General features: G+C 35.3%; 1 protein-coding gene across 1 annotated transcript in view; it reads right to left on the reverse strand.

Annotated features, from left to right (window-relative positions):
* STAG1 (stromal antigen 1) overlaps positions 1–20,919 on the reverse strand; it is a 425,667-nt gene that overhangs the window by 6,164 nt on the left and 398,584 nt on the right. Inside the window, 8 exon segments of the mRNA XM_036851044.1 lie at positions 443–617; positions 4,391–4,596; positions 8,271–8,399; positions 9,483–9,631; positions 12,300–12,401; positions 15,509–15,648; positions 17,367–17,541; positions 19,898–19,990. Coding sequence (XP_036706939.1) covers positions 443–617; positions 4,391–4,596; positions 8,271–8,399; positions 9,483–9,631; positions 12,300–12,401; positions 15,509–15,648; positions 17,367–17,541; positions 19,898–19,990 — 1,169 coding nt within the window.

Here is a 20,919-nt window from a genome sequence, read left to right on the forward strand (position 1 = left end):
AACAGTTCAAGTTTAAAATATAAACTTAACCAAGACAAAGTACTATTAATTAAATGGCTGATAAAAGTAAAGTCTATTTGGTGTTCAGACTAGGAACAACCTTAGCAGAGACTCTTCTAGGCTCTCTCGCCAAGGAAGTAAACCTGCATGTGTTCTTGGCAAATCTCTGAGAAGAAACAGACCTGCCCAGTGAATCTGCAAACTCCAACTGAAATCAGCGCTTAGTAAGACACCATGCATTTAACGGTCTCTGGACTTTAAGGAACTGAGATCCACAAGTGTTTGCAGACTTATTATACATCTTCTAATATAAGTTATTTAAACTCTATTTGTGGTTTTGTTTTCTCATTAACTGAGAAAACAATAGGCTCGGATGAAATAATTTTTCTTACTTTAACAGTTGCAGGTTTTATGCCAAGAAAACAGTTTTTTTACTACTTACTTGTGTAAAAAGTCAGGTTCAGAACCATGTTCAGACTCAGGCTCCTGAATCTGCTCTCCCATGGGCCGGCTGTTCTCTCGCAGTACAGTGGAAGTGAGCTGTGGTGCTGGCAGGGGGCCAGGAGTCTGAATCATGGTGTCAGTCCTGTTCAGCCACGTATTATCCAGACTTTCATCTGTAAAATTCCAGTTAATGAGTGTCACAGAATGTCATGGGTGGAATAAACTCTGGCAGAAGTTATAGCATAGATTTAAAGAGCATGGCTCTGGAGTAGACTGCCTAGGTTTGAATTCCAGTTACACCACTCACTTGTGTGACTTTGTATAAGCTATGAAATTTCCAAAATTCAGTCTGCTCATATACAAAAGGGGATATCAGTAACTGACCTCATTGAGTTGTAAGGCTTAAATAAGGTAATGTATGTAAACATCAAATGTTAGCTATCCTACATTATCATCTCTTCCAAGTCCCTCCATCCCTATAGAAGGGGAAGAATGTGGCCAGCCAGAGAGACCCCTCTAACCTTCCTTTTGCTCAAGCAATAAAAGGCCTATTTACTGGGTCTTACAGGGGCCCCAGGCAGCAGCACTTAAAATCTGGCTGGCCTTTACTGAGAAATCAGCAAATCCTGTTACACCATTAGGCACTGGTCACCAGAGAAGTAACTCTTTGGCCAGGTTATACTTGCGGGGCTGGGTTGAGGGACTCACTGATTTCATGCCTCTAACTTCTACCTCTTTAGGGAAGTCTTCTCTGATCACCCCACTCAGCCCCCACTTACCATTCTTTTTTAGCTTCTAGAGGAAACAAAATCATTCTTGCTCACTTAGGGCTTAATTATACACTGTCCTGCATTGGCAGGTGATCTGTCGTGTGTATATGTGATCTCTGTAATTAGATTTGAGTTTCTTCAAGAGATCAGGAACTATTTTTTCCTTCTTCTAAAGATCATTTATAAAGATTTGAACAGATTAAACTACTATTTATAGCATTATTTGCATATCTAAATCCTGATAAAATACTACATAATTATAAAGTTCTACCTACAAAATGCTAAATTACAGTTGACCTTTGAACAATACGGTTTCAACAGCATGGGTCCACTTAAACGCAGATTTTTAAAAATAAGTATGTACTCCAGTACTACACGATCCACAGTTGGCTGAATCCACGGATGCGGAACCAAGTACATGGACTGTAAAGTTAGATATGGATTTTCAACTCTGTAGGTGGTTGGTGCCCCTAATGCTCCCCCTCACCCCACTGTTCTAGGTCAACTGCAAGTTCTTGATGTGGGAAGACTTAAAAAATAGTATTACTGCTATGTGTTTCCTTCTGAAGAATTTTAATCACAAAATGTAGTATGAATCCCATTGTTTTTCCTCCCCCAATAAGTCTCAGAGACATGTGCATGTGAGGCTCCTCCTCTGCTATCAAGTATTCTCTCTCTCTCAGTGTATTCTCCGGTTTCTAAAATTTTGTCAGACGCATGTATGTTCCGGATAGGCTTTTCTGTTCCTGGAAATACCTACCTATTGTCTGGTTAAGGTCATTCCATTGATCTAAAGCTCACTACTGAATCTCTTCAGCAAAGATATGTTACATCTTCTTTTATTCATAACACTTTTCATTCAACATTTAATTCAAAACTTTTATTCTCTGCTGCACTTAAAATTTTATGATCATAGGAATGGTTTCATTTAGGTTCTTAACCTGGTTAACCATCTTTCAGCTTTCTACTACGTGTCATCTTTTCCAGAAAAATTTTCCCTGATTCATTACGAGTTTGGTCACTCCCTGTATGTTTCCAGAGAACCTTTTTGGCCCATCAGAGAACTCACCATGCTGAACTGAAATTGCCTGCTTCTCTGTCTCCCTTTCTTCACTGGGAATTAATACCCAATCTCCAGCATCTAGTACAGTTCTTAGGAAGGTGCTTGGTAAAGACTTACTGAAAAAAAGAGTAACTTCAGGAAGAACTCACTCTTCTTGAAGAGATCCTCCTAACCCTCAAGATTCCTCAATGAAAACACTTCTTGCAAAGCTCTCTCATCTTCATTCCAAACAGATGAAACTCTGTTGCCTAAGGGTTCTGGACATGTAACTTACCTTAGTTACTTGGTAAATTTGAAACTGATATGGAGCAAGTTTTCTTTTTTGCAATTTAATGATTTACCAAATTAGGTTATCTGGTCCATATATGCTTCTCCCTCCTGAGGACGATAATACTAACTGCTCCATTAATGTATAGATAAATGGTTATCTAAATTCTCTAAGCCTTTGGTTTCTTCTGTGTAAAACCTGGATAATACTGTTGAACTCAGAATTGATTTATAAAACATCTATACAGCATTTATTATGTGCCACGGACTGACCTAAGTGCTTTACAAATATTAGTCAAATAAATGATTAAGTGATGTAATGCATGTAAAACACATTCTTGGTATAGCAAGGATTTGATGAATGCTGGCTAAGATGACTATTACATCTAAGAAAAGCTGCGAGCAGAAAAAAAATACAGATAGAGGAATAGATGTGGGATGCCCTGATAAAAAGGCTGCTCTAGAAGACATTTCCGAAAGGAAATGACTGGCATCATTCTTTAGAGAACAGTTCAGGATCCTATACTATAAAGACAGGGTTTTGTATTTTCATTTTCTGAACCAAAAAGATTTTAAGCCCCAAAGCTGAAACTTGAAAGGTAATCTTAAACTTTACCATCAAGTCTGTAAATATTTTCAAATCTTTTATTCTCTTTGAAATATACATTCAGCCTAATCTACTGACTGATGCAAGAAAAGGGGCATTACTATATGATGACAACATTCTGACAACAGCAGCTAACATTTATCAAATGCTGCCTGTGTGCCAAGCACTGTGCTAAGTAATTACTGTGTGTGTGCTAAGTTTTTTTGGGGAAGTATCTAATTTAATATTCACAATAGCTAACAGGATAGATACTCAGATCATCCTTCATCTGATCGGTGATTGAGGCTTAGAGAGGTTCAGTAACATGCTCCAAGGTTACACAGCTGAAAAACGAGATTCCAGGTCTGAATCCTAGAACTCTGAATTTAGAGTTTGTGCTCTTCATCAGTAGTTAATACTGCCTCCCCAGTGATGAAAGAAACATTAGACTTAAATTCTAATTAATTTTGCTACAGATTTCAGCAAAGTCTTTGATGGGTCACTATTTTTTAGGCAGCAGAGGTAAACAGAAAAGGGGCCACGGCATGATTCAGATCACTGTCCTCTCCTGCTTTGGAGAGATTTTATTAGGAGAAGCATGGAGATGGAGCAAGATTATTTGAGGAAATAAGCATTTTCACTTTGAGTTTTCTTAGTTTAAGACTAATGCTTTGTTTTAATAAAGCAATCTTTAGTCTTTTTGGATATAGGAATATCTATTATTGATCACATTTTCATGACAGTTCAACTCCCTGTTCCCCATAGCCTATGAGGGTTAAAAAACCAGATCTGGCCATCACTAATTTAATATACAAAAATAAATTATCCAACCAAGTGGTGGAAATGGAAAGTTTTCTGGTATATTCAATGTGCTGCAGAGTTCCATCCTCAACTTATCAAAATCTCTCCTATATTAGGATGCATTTTGATAGAATAACATTATGACTGTCTTATTTTAAATTTTAATGTATTAGAGATCTATGGTAAGGGGATCAATTTTATAAACCTTCCTGTCTCCTCTTTTTCTCTGTGCCTATCTTCCTCTGTGTTCAGTGCTTTTTCAAGCTCCTTTTCCTTGACCCGCTTCTGTCCCACTTTGTCTGTTACAGCCTTTGTGGCTGAACCTCTCAGTGTATATGAAACATACAAGGAAATAATGTGCTTAACAGTATTATCTTGCTTCAATGGATTATTTACCACTTTATTTATCTTGATACTATCAGGCACACTATTTGCCTCATAGTATAAAGGCACACGTACCTTCTACTCGTTTTTTGTGAAGTGGAGGTCGTCCTTTCTTATTCCTTACTGAGGAGGTTTTGCTGCTGCTACTTCCACTGTTCACGGACATTCTATCATCTTCACCTCCAGTGACTAACGAATTTCTATAGGAGATGAGTGGAAGCCATACATCCTCCCTCCTTTCCATCATCTGTTCCGTTAGGAATTTTTCTAGGTATGAGTGACTAGAAAAACAAAAGCAGCAGTCATTTTTATGGAAGTAGTTCATGCATCACTTATTTCATTTTTTTTCATAACCTGAGGCTCTCTCTCTCTGAAGGTTCTGAGGAATCCTTAAGGACACACATTAAACTATTAACAGTGGTTACCTTTAGAAAGAGAGGGATTGAGAATTTAAGGTTTTGCTTCACAAATTCCTGGAATACTTTTAAACAAGCAAATGTATTACTAAGGGTGTATGTGTATTTCTTCCTTTACTCCTTTCTTTGTTTTTAAATACCAATGTTTAAAAAAAAAAATCAGAAGTCTGGCTCAAAAAGGTTATTGAATTTTCTTTTAAAGTGTTCAAGCCAGGGCAGGATTTCTAGAATGGTGACGTGAGGAGCTTGGCATACCCTCTCCCCGGCAAAACAACCTTTTTGGTGTTGGTTGTTGATAGTGGGGGAGGCTATGCACGTGTAGAGGCAGGGGGTCTATGGGATGGCAACTCTCTGTACCTTCTTCTCATGTTTGCTATGAACTTAAAACTGCTCTAAAAAATTAAAGTTAAAATAAATAACATAAATAAATTAAATCACGTTTTCCTGTTAGTATGGAAGACTGTACATGGCCCAAGACTGCCCTTCTCAGGAGCAATCAGAGAGGGACCTTCTAAGCTGCCGGTCCTCTGGCTGACCATGGGGCAAAGTAAACACCCTGAACTGTGATAGCAGCTTTCAAAAGCCACACCCACATCCAACAGTAAAAATCCAACTTGCTAAGGAGGTTTAAACACAACCTTTGATTAATAAGGGGCAGACACAGGCTAAATGATAAAAAACAAGGGAAAAAAAGATCTGAGTAGGGACAGCAGAGGCTGCATACTGCAAGAGAACAGACCTCACAGAGTTTGTTACTCCCAATAAATGACCAAGCAACCAACAACATCAATCTCTAGGAGGATAAAGAATGAATATCAAGAGTAGCTAAATTATTATTTTACAATGTATCACATACGCAATATATTATCTAAAATGGTCAGTTTGCAACAAAAAATTATGAGACAGACAAAGAAACAGAGAAATGTAATCCATATGTAGGAAAAAAACCCCAAGCAATAGAAACTTGGCCCACAACAACTGCAAAGCAATTATTATACTTATGTTCAAAGAACTACAGAAAACCATGTCTAAAGAATTAAAAGTATAATAACACTATCTCTCATTAAATAGGGAACATGAATAAGAAGATAGAAATATAAAAAAAAGAATCAAATGGAAATTCTGCAGTACAACAATGGAAATTAAAAAGTCACTAAAGGTGCTCAACAGATCTGAGCTGGCAGAAGAGAAATCAGTAATCTTGAACATGTATCAATAGAGATTATGTAATCTGAAGAGCAGAGAGAAAAAAAAATGAAGAAAAATGAACAGTGCCTGAGAGAAATGTGGGATTCATTAAGCACACTGACATGTATAATGGGAGTACCAGGAGAAGAAAGGTGTAGAAATAAATTTGAAGAAATATGGCTAATCACTTCCAAATTTGATGAAAAACATGAATCTACACATTTTCAAAGCTCAACAAAGTCCAAGCAGGATAGATGCAAAGAGATCCACAACCAGATGTATCACAGTGAAAATGCTGAATGCCAAAGACTAAAAAATCTTGAAAAGTATCAATAGTAAGAGAAAAGTAACTCATTACACACAAGGGAACGCCCAATAAGTTTAAAAGCTGACTTCTCATCAGACACAGTAAAGGCCAGAAGGCAGCAGGATAACATAGTCAATGTGCTGAAAGTAAAACGCTATCAACCCAAAATCTTGTATCTAGAAAACTATATTTCAAAGCTAAAGATGAAATAAAAACACTCTCAGATGAACAAAAGCTTAGAGAATTTGTTGCTGGCTTACTTGCTTTACAAGAAATACTAAAGGAAGTTCTTCAGGCTAAAAACAAATCAGAGAGTAATCTGAATTTACAGGAAAAAACAGAGTGCTGAAGGGTAATTACCAGGTAGTCATAAAGGACAATATAATTGCATATATACTTATCTTTTGTCCTTTTCACTGATTTAAAAAAGCAATTGTATAAAACTATGCACTGCTCTGTCACTGGGACAATAACATAGAAATGTGTATTTGACAATGTACACAAAAAAAGTGTGTGACAGCAAAGATGTATTAGAGTAAGGAAATGATAGCAGATGGTATTTCATATCCACACCTATGAAAATAACTAAAAAATATAATTAAAGATCTCTGAAGGAATTAAAATGTTACACTAGAAAATAGCCATTTAATATAAAAGAAGGCAATAAAAGAGGGAAAAAACAAAGGCACAGACATATAAAAAATAGAAATTATTACGGCAGAGATTGTTTCAAAAGTAAAAACATGATCTAACTACAGGCGTGCCTCATTTTATTGTGCTTTGCTTTACTGTGCTTTGCAGATACTACATTTTATACAAATTGAAGGTTTGCAGTAACTCTGCATTGTCAGATGATGGTTAGCATTTTTAAGCAATAAAGTATTTTTTAATTAAGGTATGGACACTGTTTCTAAGACATCATGCCATTGCACACTTAACAGACTACAGTGGAGTGTAAATATAACTTTTCTATGCACTGAGACACCAAAAAATTCATGTGACTTGCTTTATCTATTACAATATTTGCTTTCTTGTGGTGGTCTGGAAGTGAACCTGCAATATCTCTGAGGTATGCCTGTATATGCTGTCTACAAGAAACACACTTTAGATTCAAAGGCAAAAAGGCAGAAAGTGAAAGGATGGAAAGAAAGCTATACCATGCAAATAGTAACAAAAATAGAGCTGGAGTGGTTACACTAGTATCAGACAAAATAGACTTTAAGAGAAAAATTACTAGGGACAGAGGAGGACGTTTTATAGTGATAAGTAAGAGTCAATCCACCAGGAAGACATAACAATTATAAACATATATACACAACAGAGCCCCAAAATACACATGAAGCAAAAACTGAGAACTGAAAGGAGAAATAACAATTCAGTAAAAATACTTGGAGACTTTAATACCCCACTTACAGTAATGGATAGAACAACTGAACAAAAGAAAATAGAAGACTTGAACAGCATCCTAAAAAAAACTATAAGCGAAATGGACCTTCAATCTTCTTGAAACAAGTCAAAAACAAAATAAAACTAAAATATAATTAATATAAAAGGAAAGAAGAAAGTGTTCCACAATAGTTAAGCCAGTGTTCACAGATCTTTGAATTAGAGAATAAGAAGTCATTTCCACTTGCAAATTCTAGGGTACTGAAAGGTAAGCAATCAAAGAAAAACTATATAAAAGTTTGAAAGAAAATTATAGTCCCTTAAAATAGGGGTCCCCAACCCCCGGGTCTGTTAGGAACCGGGCCGCACAGCAGGAGGTGCGCGGCGGGTGAGCAAGCGAAGCTTCATCTGCCACTCCCCATCTCTCACATTACCACCTGAACCATTCCCCACCCCCATCCCCCATCCGTAGAAAAACTGTCTTCTGCGAAACCGGTCCCTGGTGCCAAAAAGGTTGGGGACCGCTGTCCTAAAACAACCTATCAGAGCCTAAGTTACCAAGAGTAATTATATCTAGATGATTTTTTTCAAAAATTAAACATTTAAAATTATAATGGTGTCATGATAAAAGCCACTTGTCCTGCAACGTGCAACTTACACAGTCTTTTTGTCTTGTCGAAGAAGCTTAGATGAAAATTCACTTAGTACTTCTAGGAAAGCCAGATTAGGAGGCGGATATTCTTGTCCTTTCTGATTTTGGTATTTAAAGGCAAATTCTATGCCATCCCTGAAATAAAAGAAAATTTTGTCTTATTTTTCCAAACAGCTAGTATAATTCTTCAATGGGCTAGAATTTCAAAAATAGTTGGGAAGGCAGCAAAATCATCACTGAAGGTAGTAAAACCTGACAAATTCAAATGGTAAAATAATGTTAATTTGTATGACACAGTTGCATAATAATATTTAATTTTATTATTTACAGTGGAAAACAACTTATATTGTGAACATATATTTCACAACTTATATTGGGAAAAATAATAAGAAATAGCTAAACACCCACAAAGCTAAATTCCTGTGTAGCTTTTAGAGATAACAGAATACCCTGGAAAGATACTGAGATTGTTAGAAAATTTGGTTCTTAGAGTTGGTCATGGTACCAAGCAGGTGTCTGAGTTTTTGTAAGATACTTAAAATTTTTTGTCATTCAGTTTTCCATTATGAAATGAGGTTTCCATTATGAAATGAAGTTGCACAGTGCTTTTAAACCTATGTCTCCCACAACATTTTCTCACCAATAGACCAGATAAGAACATCTTGTTAAACTTTCCTTTCTATACTTTATAAGATGAAAAAATGTGTGAAGTAAGTAACTATTTTTCAAATTAAAAATACCCTCCAGGGGCTTCCCTGGTGGCGCGGTGGTTGAGAATCTGCCTGCCAATGCAGGGGACACGGGTTCGAGCCCTGGTCTGGGAAGATCCCACATGCCGCAGAGCAACTGGGCCCGTGAGCCACAACGACTGAGCCTGCACGTCTGGAGCCTGTGCTCCGCAACAAGAGAGGCCGCGACAGTGAGAGGCCCACGCACCGCGATGAAGAGTGGTCCCCACTTGCCGCAACTAGAGAAAGCCCTCGCACAGAAACGAAGACCCAACACAGCCATAAATAAATAAATAAATAAATAAAAAAAAAAAAAAAAAAAAAAAAAACCCTCCTGGTTGAGAATCACTAGATTAGACAACCTCTAAAGTTCTCATAACTTGAAAATTCTAACATTTGTCACTTAAAAAATTGGTCATATAATAGTTGTTTCCGGTAAACTCCAGTAAACCAGACTGTATATAACAGAGTGTTTATTTAGCTCACTCACTTGTGAAGCGTGGCAACTGCTTCTCGTGTCTTGATCTGGTCCAATCCGAACGTAAGGGCAAAGCGACGTGCCAATTCTTTAATGCCACTTACATGGGCAGATGTCCTATCTAGGTTGGGACCTTGCTCTTGAACAAGTTCATTAAACAACTGGTAGAAAGAAAAAAAAAAAAAGAGGAAAAAACCTATAGTTAAATATTTATTTATTGTTAGAATAAGTAATATAATTTAAAAATATTTAAAAGCCATATGGTAAAATACATATTTCCCTCCTTGTACTAACAGTAGCCACACTGTTCCTGTTCTCCAAGTCATCTACTATTTCTTGAGCTCATTTTCATGCTAGTTGTGTGATTAAATGCAAACCGGAATTTCTTTTTTATCAAAAAGGAACACATTTTGGGTTGGGAAAAGGAAATATGTTTACAAAAATATACTATGTATTCATAAACATCTATGTATTCTTTTTGTTGTTTTCACAGGAATGGTAATGTATGAAATACAGGGCTCAGAACTTTGTTTTTTCACTTATTACATCTTAGACAAGAACATTATGTAAAAGAAGACCATTAAAATATATGGGGTGATTTTTCCCACCCAATAACAAAATATACAAAAAAGTTCTTAAACTGAGTTAAGAGGTTTTATAATTACATAAACATTACATATATTGTATCAAAATAACAGAAACAAAACTCTGGAGTACTAAAGAATATAAAAGCAATCATCATTCTGTCATCAAAGTCAGACACTTAAGATTATCTGCCTTCCCTTCTATTATGAGACAGATAGCCCAAGCTTTCATCTAAAGCCACTCCCTGCTTATGTACTGAATCTCCCTGTCCTTTACCTACTTAGTGGTTTGGTCCTGAGCTACTGCTTTCTCCTGAATCCATTAACTATTCCCTCTCTGTTAGATGCATGCATCTTAAAAATCAAACAACCAACCCTAACTTCTTAATTCCATCTCTTCTGCCAGCTACCAACACGTTTTTCTCATTCTCTTTACACAAAGATTCTGAGTATTGTTTACATTTGTTTTCTTCACTTCCTCATCTCCCAATCTCTCAATACACTTTAATCACACCATTTCACTGAAATAGCTCTTATCTTCTATTAATTATGTTGTCTACCATTTTAGGTTTCTTTAGCAATAGACCAGCTTAAACTACTTACTCTGCCATGACTAGAAACAGCAGTTCTTCCAGAGATTTTCAAATTTATACATAGATAATTGTTTATAAATTCTTAAACTTTAAAATGTTTTCACAGATAATTGTATACAATAGCCTTTAACTTTAAAATTTACATTTAAAATAAATTACAAAGAATATATTTCACTGTACAAATATCAAAGTAAAAGTTCTCTTTTCTCTTTCCCATTATATATCATTCTTCTCTCCAAAGATAATCAATGTTAAAGTTTGAAAGTTTTCTAGACTAATTTAGACACATTAATATATTACATATATAAAGTTTTAACTTTTACACAAATGGTACTGTACTATATATTTTATCCTGAAACTTGCTATTTTTCACTTAATATTTTGTCTTAAAAATCGTTTAGCTACTTCAGAGTATCAGTTCATTTAACCATTCCGCTGTTGATGGACATTTAGACTATTTCCAATTTTGCAATATTACACAGACTGTTGCAGTACAACATCTTTCACATATACGTTTTTGTGCACACCTGCATGTATCTACGTAGATACCTAAGTAGCAAAAATGCTGGTTTAAAAGGAATGTATACCTTAAATTTTGAAATATACTGCAAAATTATATTCCAAGAAGGTAAGAGCAATTGCTTTCACAAGGGACCTTTTCCTGCCACATCTTTAACAATCATTGGTATTATCTATCATTTAGATTCATGCCAGTCTATTTGGCAGTGATAAATGTCTCCTTGTTTCAATCTGTATTATATTAATTATTAATTAAGTTATGCCTCTTTTCATGTGTTTACTGCTTTTTAAAGTTTCCTCTTCTGAAAAGTGGCTTTTCATTTGCTCACTTTTCTACGGGATTTATCTACCTTTGTTACTGATTTGTAGGATTTGCTATGTATGATTAAAAATATTTTCCCACAATCTGTCACTGTTCTTTTAATTTTGTTCAGAGTGCTGGTTGATGTAGAAATCTGTGTAAGTATATATATATATATAATCAATTTTTTACATTGTGGCTTCTTTCCTTGAGGAATTCCCTACTCCAGGACATAAAAATATCCTTTTGTTTTCTTATAAACTTTTAATTTTTAATATTTATATGTAATCCACCTAGTAGTTATTTTGGGTACATGTTATGTAGGGCTATCACCTATTGAATAGGCCCGATCCTTTCCCCACTGACCTTTATCATAGGCTAGATATATACATACATACCTACAGCCATCCCCAACTCTCCCATCTCTACGTTAATACTAGGCATTTACTAGAAATCTTAGTTAGGCAATACATGTGACATATTTTCTTCTTTGGATACTATTGTTGCCCCTTCCCTTATTAAATACTTTAAAAATGTATTTTTAAATTTTTTCTTTAAAAATGATTACTTTCAAAATATCCAATTTGGCATTTCATCTGGTCTAAGAATAGATCACCTTAGGATTTCATCTATTTGAAATGTGAACTATAGGACTGTCTTCCTAAAGAAAAGACACATAACACATCTTTGTACCAGAAAGTATCCATAGTAATGTATTAATGTAATGACCTAATTTAAATGAGGTAAGATACCTAGCACATAATAATAAGCACATAGAAGTGCTCAATAATATTAATTCTACTCTTCATCTCTTTCCCTTCAAATTTCTTACCTGCTGTAAACTGAGAATGAGGGTCTTGGCACACTGAATTTTATCAATCTGCCTGGTTTTACTCAGTGTTTCCTTAATAATATCACCATAGTCATTGTAATACTGTGAGAAAAAGAAAAAAACATAGTTTTAAAACCGTTGATATTTAATGAGATAAATAATAGGCTGATGAAAGAAATGGAAAGGTGAGTACAGAGGTGTTTAATTTTTCATCTTAAAAACCTAATGAGAGTTAAAAGATATTGTCTAAAGTTAAAGGAATACACATTTGATATTTAAAATTATGAAATAACTAATAATAATAAAACTAAAAAATTGGGAATTCAAAGAGGAGAAGAAGTGATATAGGTGAGCAAAATTCCTCATTCTTTACAACATGGATTCAATAGATTTAAAAGGTGACAAATCAAGAAATAGAACTCTGACAGAAACATCTTAAAGAGCTAAAATCAAAACAGTTAAAATTGCTTGCTTACTTCTGGGGAGTAGGCCTAAATAAAGGGAAGGGTAGATTACAGTAATAGATTTAAGTTTTCACTGAATACTTTTGTGCACTCATCATCCCCCATAACATGTCTATATTTTACCATTATAAAAAATAAAAACACTGACTTCTTCAACAGTGATTAAGAAAAATTCAACTAATTTCTCTATAATTCAATTTTTGGACACAGGATTTAAAGAGTTTTCCTTGTGAGTAAATAATTAGGAAAAACTTTGAGACCATTAAATCTGGATGTTACTTCCAAGCTAGAGCATAAAACCTATAACCTATGTAAAGAAGTGAGTATATTAGCCTGACAACTGGATTTTTATAATCTTCAAGAAGATGGGTATACTTCCATGATGTGAGGTGCAAAAAAAAGGGGAAATGTCTCGAAAGAATCATCCTTTCAGTGCAATTAAAAATTATCTCAATGCAGATAAAAAGAGAAAGATATATGAGAACACTAAAGTGGTTCGACAGGTAGATTAACAATAAATTCAGATTTTTAACGATCACACAGAGAAATGAAGCAAAAAGCCAAATAGACAAGGATGTATAATAAAGAATAGCAAACAACTATTAGAATATTCACAAAAAGATTAAAGCGTAGAAAGAACAGAGGAGTGTAAAAATTGCTAAGGATGATAAAGCTTATTTCTTGAAACCAAGACAGTATTGCTATGGGATGACAAGGAAAACCATATTAAGCTCATATTCATCTAACCAAACCCCATTTCGACATTACTTTTGGAAGCCTTCTCTGGTTGCTCACTTGTCTCTATTTGTACTTGCTTTGTAATTTATACATCTATCACTACAGTAATCATGATGAGGCTTTATGGTTTAGTGGAAAGATCTAAGCTTTGAAGCTAGGCAAACCTAAAATCGAATGCCAGTTTTTGCTACTTTGATCGTTCTGTGGGGACTTCCCTGGTTGTCCAGTGGTTAAAATTGGTCTTGCAATGCAAGGGACACCAGTTCGATCCCTGGTCAGGGAACTAAGATCCCACATGCCGCAGGACAACTAAGCCCGCACACCGCAACTACTGAGCCCATGCGCCACAACTAGAGAGCCCGCGTGCCGCAACTGCAGAGCCCACGCGCTCTGGAGCCCTCGTGCCGCAACCACTGAGCCAATGCACTCTGGAGCCCGCGTGCCACAACTAGAGAGAAGCCCACGCACTGCAATGAAGAACCCGCATGCTGCAACGAAAGATCCTGCATGCTGCAACTAAGACCCGACGCAGTCTGTAAGTAAGTAAGTAAGTAAATAAATAAATAAATAATAAAAAAACGTTGTGTGGATCTTCGAAAGTTATTTACCCTCTCTGAGCCTTAATTTCCTTATCTGTAAATATGATATTATTTCCTAACTCACAGAGTTACTGTAATCAACAAAGATAATGTAAAAGCTTTAGAACAGTGTCTCAAATATAAATGGCATAGAACACAGGCAGCTATTCATTATTAGCATGTTATATTATGTTTACATTTCAGTTTCTCTGTTAATCTGTAACCTCCTTAGTGCAGAAATCATGTCTTATTTAAATCCCTGGCTACAAACACAGTGCTCATCACATTGCAGTTGTTTAGCAAAATATGATGACTTAGTTACTATGTCATAACTAGAATTGGACATAAACATGTGACTCAATGGAATACACAATATTCTGAACATGGGCAAAATAAAATACTGTCTCTGACATAAGAACAAGGCCAAAATACGTAAACTGAGAAGTGTGCCTCTTAGGCTGTATCAAAGATTTTTGAGCACTGCTTTTTTTGTGGTTCAGAAACAAAATGCAGCTTCTGGAAAGGAGAGCAGCCAGGAGGGCGACAACCTATCAAAATCCTGTCATATAAAGAATGGTATAAAACCCTTCGACATCTCTTTACCTCCCTCAGGAAAAAAATCCCAAGTTCTCACACAGCATATAAGGTCTACCCTGTCAGTTTCTTTAAATCTTACCTCTGGCTCCATTCTCATAAGCAATCTATGTTGCTATATCAAATTACTGGCATTTCCCCCAAACAATTCATTTCCTTTGCTTTGTACACGAAGTCCAATCTGCCTAAAAGTCCTCCCACTACTTTTTTGCTTGACTGGCTGATTTATGCTTATCGTCTCAGACTTAGTTCAGAAGGCACTTCTAAGCAGTTTTCGTTAACCCTCATATTTCTTAAGAGTGGGGTATCTGTTTTATATATTTCCAGGAACCCCTATACGTACTTCTATTATACTGTATAAATGCAACTGTCTAATTACTTGACTATTCCCAGCTTTAGACCACTTTGGAGCAGGAATTTTAAAATCTTTGTAACTTGAGTGCCTGGCAACACAGTAGTAGGCATACTTATAAATATATGTGAAGAGATTTCAAAGGCAAGAGAGTTAGCTTTCTTCTGTAAGAGTCCATGGCCTCATGAAAATAAAAAGGCATTCTTTCATATAAATGTAAGCAACTCCTACTTTATGGAATTGATATAATAGTATAGAGTGATAAAAAGCTCATATATAAAAGAGAGGAATTTTAAATATGTCAGAAAATCATCAATAATATTTAGGTAAAAGCTGTCAATTTTAGCTTATTCATCATTCTTTCATTTTTAATTGCAAACTTCTCTGCCACTTAAGTGGAAGGAGAAAAATAAGAATATGAAACTACTATCTTAATAAATAAATATCCTTTTACCCGTTTAAAAAAAGACTGTAAAACTATACCTTCATGTAGTGTTTAAAGATGTCTGCAGCTGCATGCATGTCAACAATATCGTAGATGATAAGTTTGCTGAAGGCAGCAAGTAGATTCCTTCTCTTATGTAAGGCCTCAATTTTATTAGCTTCATCTTCTTCATCACCCTCTAACCACAGAAAATAAATTACTTATGAACTCTGGCCCTTTATCCAAGGTAAAACAAAGTAGACAATCTGCATAATAAAAAACCAGCTTATAACTTTACAAATAGGTACAATTCAGTTTTAGATAGGATAAAAACTGTTAGTTATACTCATTATTTTAGGATGCTATATTTAGTTAAACATTTATTAAACACTTAGTAGGCACTAAGGTTTCTGTCTTCTGGGAGACTGTCATAGCAAAGATTGAGTAAGGTAAACAAACCATATAGATTTTTTTTCTGATACTTTCGTCATAATAATACTGTTGTTCTGTTTACCTTTAAAATGCTGTCTTCTCTTATCTGAATATTCCTTATGTGCTAATGTATTTCTACAGAGAAGAAATTTCTAGAAAATTTTAAGACACAGGGAAAAAGTTTTCTTTTAGAAAAATATATGGGGAGTAATGGAAATTATATGGAGGAGTTAGTTTTCAGTTCTTGTCCTAAACATCATTACACTGTAAGCTGAGAAAGTATATTTTGCAAACCATGTTAATGTACATATGCATTTTTTTAAACAAAACCTTACCAAATGCTTTCAAACAAGTAGTCTTTATTCCTCAATTTTTAGATTCTAAGGCCCTATTGGTTTATCTATTTCTAATCCCAAGAAAAATTTCTCCACAAGGCCACAGACAATAAAAGTTAACACATTTGTTTCAGGCTCTGTACTGACCCTCTCATGTTTTGGCATGCCCTTATTTAGGAACAGTGTTCTTCCTTCCCTTCTTTGCATGTATATATTCATAAAAAAACTTACTCTCAACTTTTCTCTTCCCTTTCTATTAACTGGTCCTGCTGTGAAGCATCAATGCTTTGAGAAGTTGGAAATCTTTTTGCTTAAGATAAGTAGAAGGTAAATTTTATCTCCTGAGATTAATATGAGCTCAAAATAAAGATCCTTTGTTCACAGCCCAGTATTTTCTAAAATGTTCTGTTAAATAAAGAACATTCTAATAGCACCAGGTAGATCTGTGGATCTGATATGCCACAGATCTTAGAGATTATCTATTTCACAAATAACCTATATAATATTTATTTATAATTATTTATATTCAGTCTAATTTTACTAAGTTTTCATTCTGCAGGCTCAGCACAATTTTGACTGGTGAGGTTTGATAACATTCTTTTAGCACTTAGTATCTTAGAGTCACATTTTGTTAATTTAAGTAATATATGATCACTACTCAGAAGCAGAAAGGAACTCAGATGCTTTCCTTTAGAAAAATTGTGAACCTGGAAGCAGTTCAATTAGAAAAAAACCATCTATCCTAAATATACATTTTACACATGTGGGAAATGACAAATGTACACAATTATTCATTATAGCATAGATTATAATAGAAGATTGGAAACTAGCCAAATGTCAATCAATATGAGATGAATAATATAAATTATGCTATATTTAAATAATAAAATACTATGTAGCTATTAGAATAAGGAAGCTCTGTATGTAGTGATGGGGAAAGATCTTTAAGGTACTAAGTTAAAGTTAAAGCAGGGACACCTCACCGTGTATATTTTTATTCTTGTTGGTTTCTGAACTACATGAATGTATTCACTTTTTTTTTAAAGAGAGAAATTGTAGTATTTTTTAGGATTGAATTTGAAATTTTTTCTCATATCTTTTGGGGTTGGTAAAACAAGATCAATATTGACAAAATGATAGCTACAAATACCCATGCTCTGGTTCTCCTCATCTTGGTCAATGAAAACATGATCCATCACAAAACTGAGGAGTTCAGACTGAAGTCCAGTATCTGGATTAAACACCAAAGGCTGAAGGCCCTCCCTGCCACCTGTCATTAATTGGTGGCTGAAAATCATCAATAGATCACAGAGTAACATGAAAGCCTGGAATGCAAAGGAAATTCATCAGTAAAATATTGTACAAATGTAGCTGTAACTACAAATCAATGTTAATGAAAATATACTAAATTAAATACAGCTCAATAACAGTACCATAATAGAAATTCTGAGTATTCAAATTGCAGCTACTTAATTTTAATTTCCAAACTGAATAAAATTATTCTGTCTCATTACATACTAGTCATACTTAAGACTCTCCACCCCCCTAAATATAACCTATTTCTTTTACTTGGCTGTATTAACTCAAAACAGTTGATTAAGAGATTTTTGACTTGAACTCATAAAATATGAGTTAAACTCAACTCTGGAAATACAAAATTGATATAATAAATTAATGACAGATGTTACAAATCAATCTTATACTGCATAATCAAATAATAAGCATAAATCTTAACACAAACTGTATAATTCAACAAATTACAATGTAGTACTCTAAATCTGTAAGCTCCTATTTTGGATTCTTCTTTAAAAAAATCTATTGTAAAATAAAATTTTTAACAGTAGGTTAAAATTGAATTCAAGATCATTCACATAAAAACCAGTGACTGAAAGCTTCCCAACAAATGTAATCACATAAAGAAACTTTCAATATATTTCCCCATAGAGAAAGTATTATAGTTATGTTGCCACATTTATCCTATTTAATGGATGGTACAAAATAAACTTGTATTATCAGTTTATTGAAACTGAAAGATTTTGTTATGGAATAACTGAGGGCTCTGATACCTCAAAACAATCCACTCACCCCCTTCTAAAAATTGACTTCTATGGGAAAACATAATTTTGGAATGTATCTGGAGATGGCTGTATACTTGGTTGTTTACCTCCAGCAAGACTCATGGCAGTTCATGCTCTAAGTACACAGCCATGAAATACATTATTTGAGTCACTTGAAAAGAGGAGAACATGAAAGGAATCCAGGAGAATATATATTTTTAACTGAGGCCATACTTTTGCATGTCACCAAACAGTGAGGATGCAGAAACACTGAATTTTTGGCTTAAATGTCCTGAGCTAGGTACTTTTTAGACAGCACTGGTTGAGTTCAGAAGGTTTAGAGAATAAGGTTTAGGAAAGACCATTTCTGTTCCCATTTACGTTAGATGCTGATAACTCAATATAGAAGAGACCTGGATAACCTATTTGTAAGAAGAGATAGCAAAGGGTAAGTACTGCTGTACTCTTTTAGATGTAAACTCGTTTTCTAGCCCAACATCATAATAAAAAACGATATGGAAAAGGTGTATCTGTTTTATATAAAAGTATTTCCTAATAGAACAGTATAATTAAATAGATTACAAAATCACTTTGTGAAAATGGTATTGCCTTGGGCTCCACTTTGACCCTCTTTGGTCTACGACCTTTCCCAAGGGGTGAGGAGTCTGTTGGACCAATGGGATATGCCCACCTGCACCCCTACTTTACATCACTGCCCAGGTACAGGGATTCAGGAATTCCCTGCCCTCACAGACCTGATTCTGCTACCAGGGGGTGCACAGGCATCTTTCCTAGACACACTGCATCCCCAGTGTGTACTCCTAGGCCCCAGGGTTATCAAGGAGCAGCTGTTTGAGGAAGTGATGTTGATAGTTTGGATATGGGGGCTGAATTGTTCATATGCATGTGTGAGGAGTTCTACCTGGTGTGGGAAAGAGCTGAAGGTGAGAAGAGAAGGTGGACCCTATGCCAGCTCCCCAACCCTCCAAGTTCTGGTATAGAACTCTTAGGAATCAAGAATTCTAAATTTGAACCTGGCCTTCCAGGCCATTATGACAGTATACTTGTCAAGGTACAAAGATGTGTAACGGGTTAGCTTACTTTATAACTTAAATATTCAGACATCTATATTCTTGTCCCAGGTGCCACAAATGTTAGGGATAAACCTGCATGCTAAGAACTGTCATAAAAAATTACATCTTCTGGGGCTTCCCTGGTGGCGCAGTGGTTGGGAGTCTGCCTGCCAATGCAGAGGACGCGGGTTCGGGCCCTGGTCTGGGAGGATCCCATGTGCCGCGGAGCGGCTGGGCCCATGGGCCACAATTGCTGAGCCTGTGCGTCTGGAGCCTGTGCTCCGCAACGGGAGAGGCCGCGATGGTGGGAGGCCCGCGCACCGCGATGAGGAGTGGCCCCCGCTTGCCACAACTGGAGAAGGCCCTCGCACAGAAACGGGGACCCAACACAGCCATAGATAAATAAATAAATAAATAAAGACTTTCTATTTCACTGTCTTTAAAAAAAAAAAAAATTACATCTTCTTAAAAAAAATTTACATCTTCTTACTGTTCTTCAGTAACTCATTTGAGTTATTTTTATTGAGAGCTCTTAACTGACAATTTCTTACCTGTTCCTTCACTGGAGTATTAACATTAGATAGGCACTGTTGGCAAACAGCCAAAAAGGATTTCACTGTTTTCCTCAATACCAACAAATCCTCCTGTAAGACACATTCAAATTTACAAGCATGAATTACAATATCCTAGAAAACTGATCCAGAAGAAATAATAAATGGAAAATAGCCAAACTAGTTTATTGTTAAGGAAATTCATAAAACCAAATTTATTGTTGGGAACCAAATCATATAGTTATTTCCTAGTTATCTTAATGGAAGGGTCAGCGAAACTTATAATCCTGAATACTCAGTTCTATTTAGCTTTGGAATGCTCAGTATGATTTCCTCCAACATATTTTCCTTTATCAATATGGTTTACTCAGGCTGATATTAAAATTTTTAGCCATTCCTATAGCAAATACTAGCTGGTAGTAAAGTGAGAGAGTGCAGCAGCATACTGAAAAAAATCAATTAAGCAATAAACATGTACTCCCATATTCTCAGGACTCTGCAAAATGTCAAGGGGAAAAGATAACTTTAAGATAGTGTCCATGTTCTCAAAGAGTTAACATCTTAGCAGGGAGTTAGACCAATTAGAGAGTAATTAAGTGTTTAATTTTTTGGTGTTAACTCTAACTGTAGCAGAAAGAGCTGAGTTGGAGGCAGCTTCATAGAAAGATGGCCTTTAATCTAAGATTGGATGGGTGAATAGGATTTAATCAGATGGCCATATAATATTCAAAATGAAACACTTAAAAAGTATAAAAGGAAATTTAAATTTATCAAGTACCTATAATGTGCCAGGCACTGGTATGAGGGCTGTTACATAATTTCATATTTATATTGATTAGAAGAAGTAGTTATTATTAGCAAGTGTTTGAAACCAGGACAGTCTGATATCAGAGTTCACGTTCTTTTCACTGACTAATGAGCAAGACGCATGCAGATGACTCAGTATGATATCAATATTTAAAATAGTAATGAAGAGTAATTAAATGAGCATAGGCTGATGTAGAAATCACTTTTAAAAAGTA

This window comes from Balaenoptera musculus, chromosome 4 (assembly GCF_009873245.2).
Source record: "Balaenoptera musculus isolate JJ_BM4_2016_0621 chromosome 4, mBalMus1.pri.v3, whole genome shotgun sequence".
NCBI classification, from domain to species: Eukaryota; Metazoa; Chordata; class Mammalia; order Artiodactyla; family Balaenopteridae; genus Balaenoptera; species Balaenoptera musculus.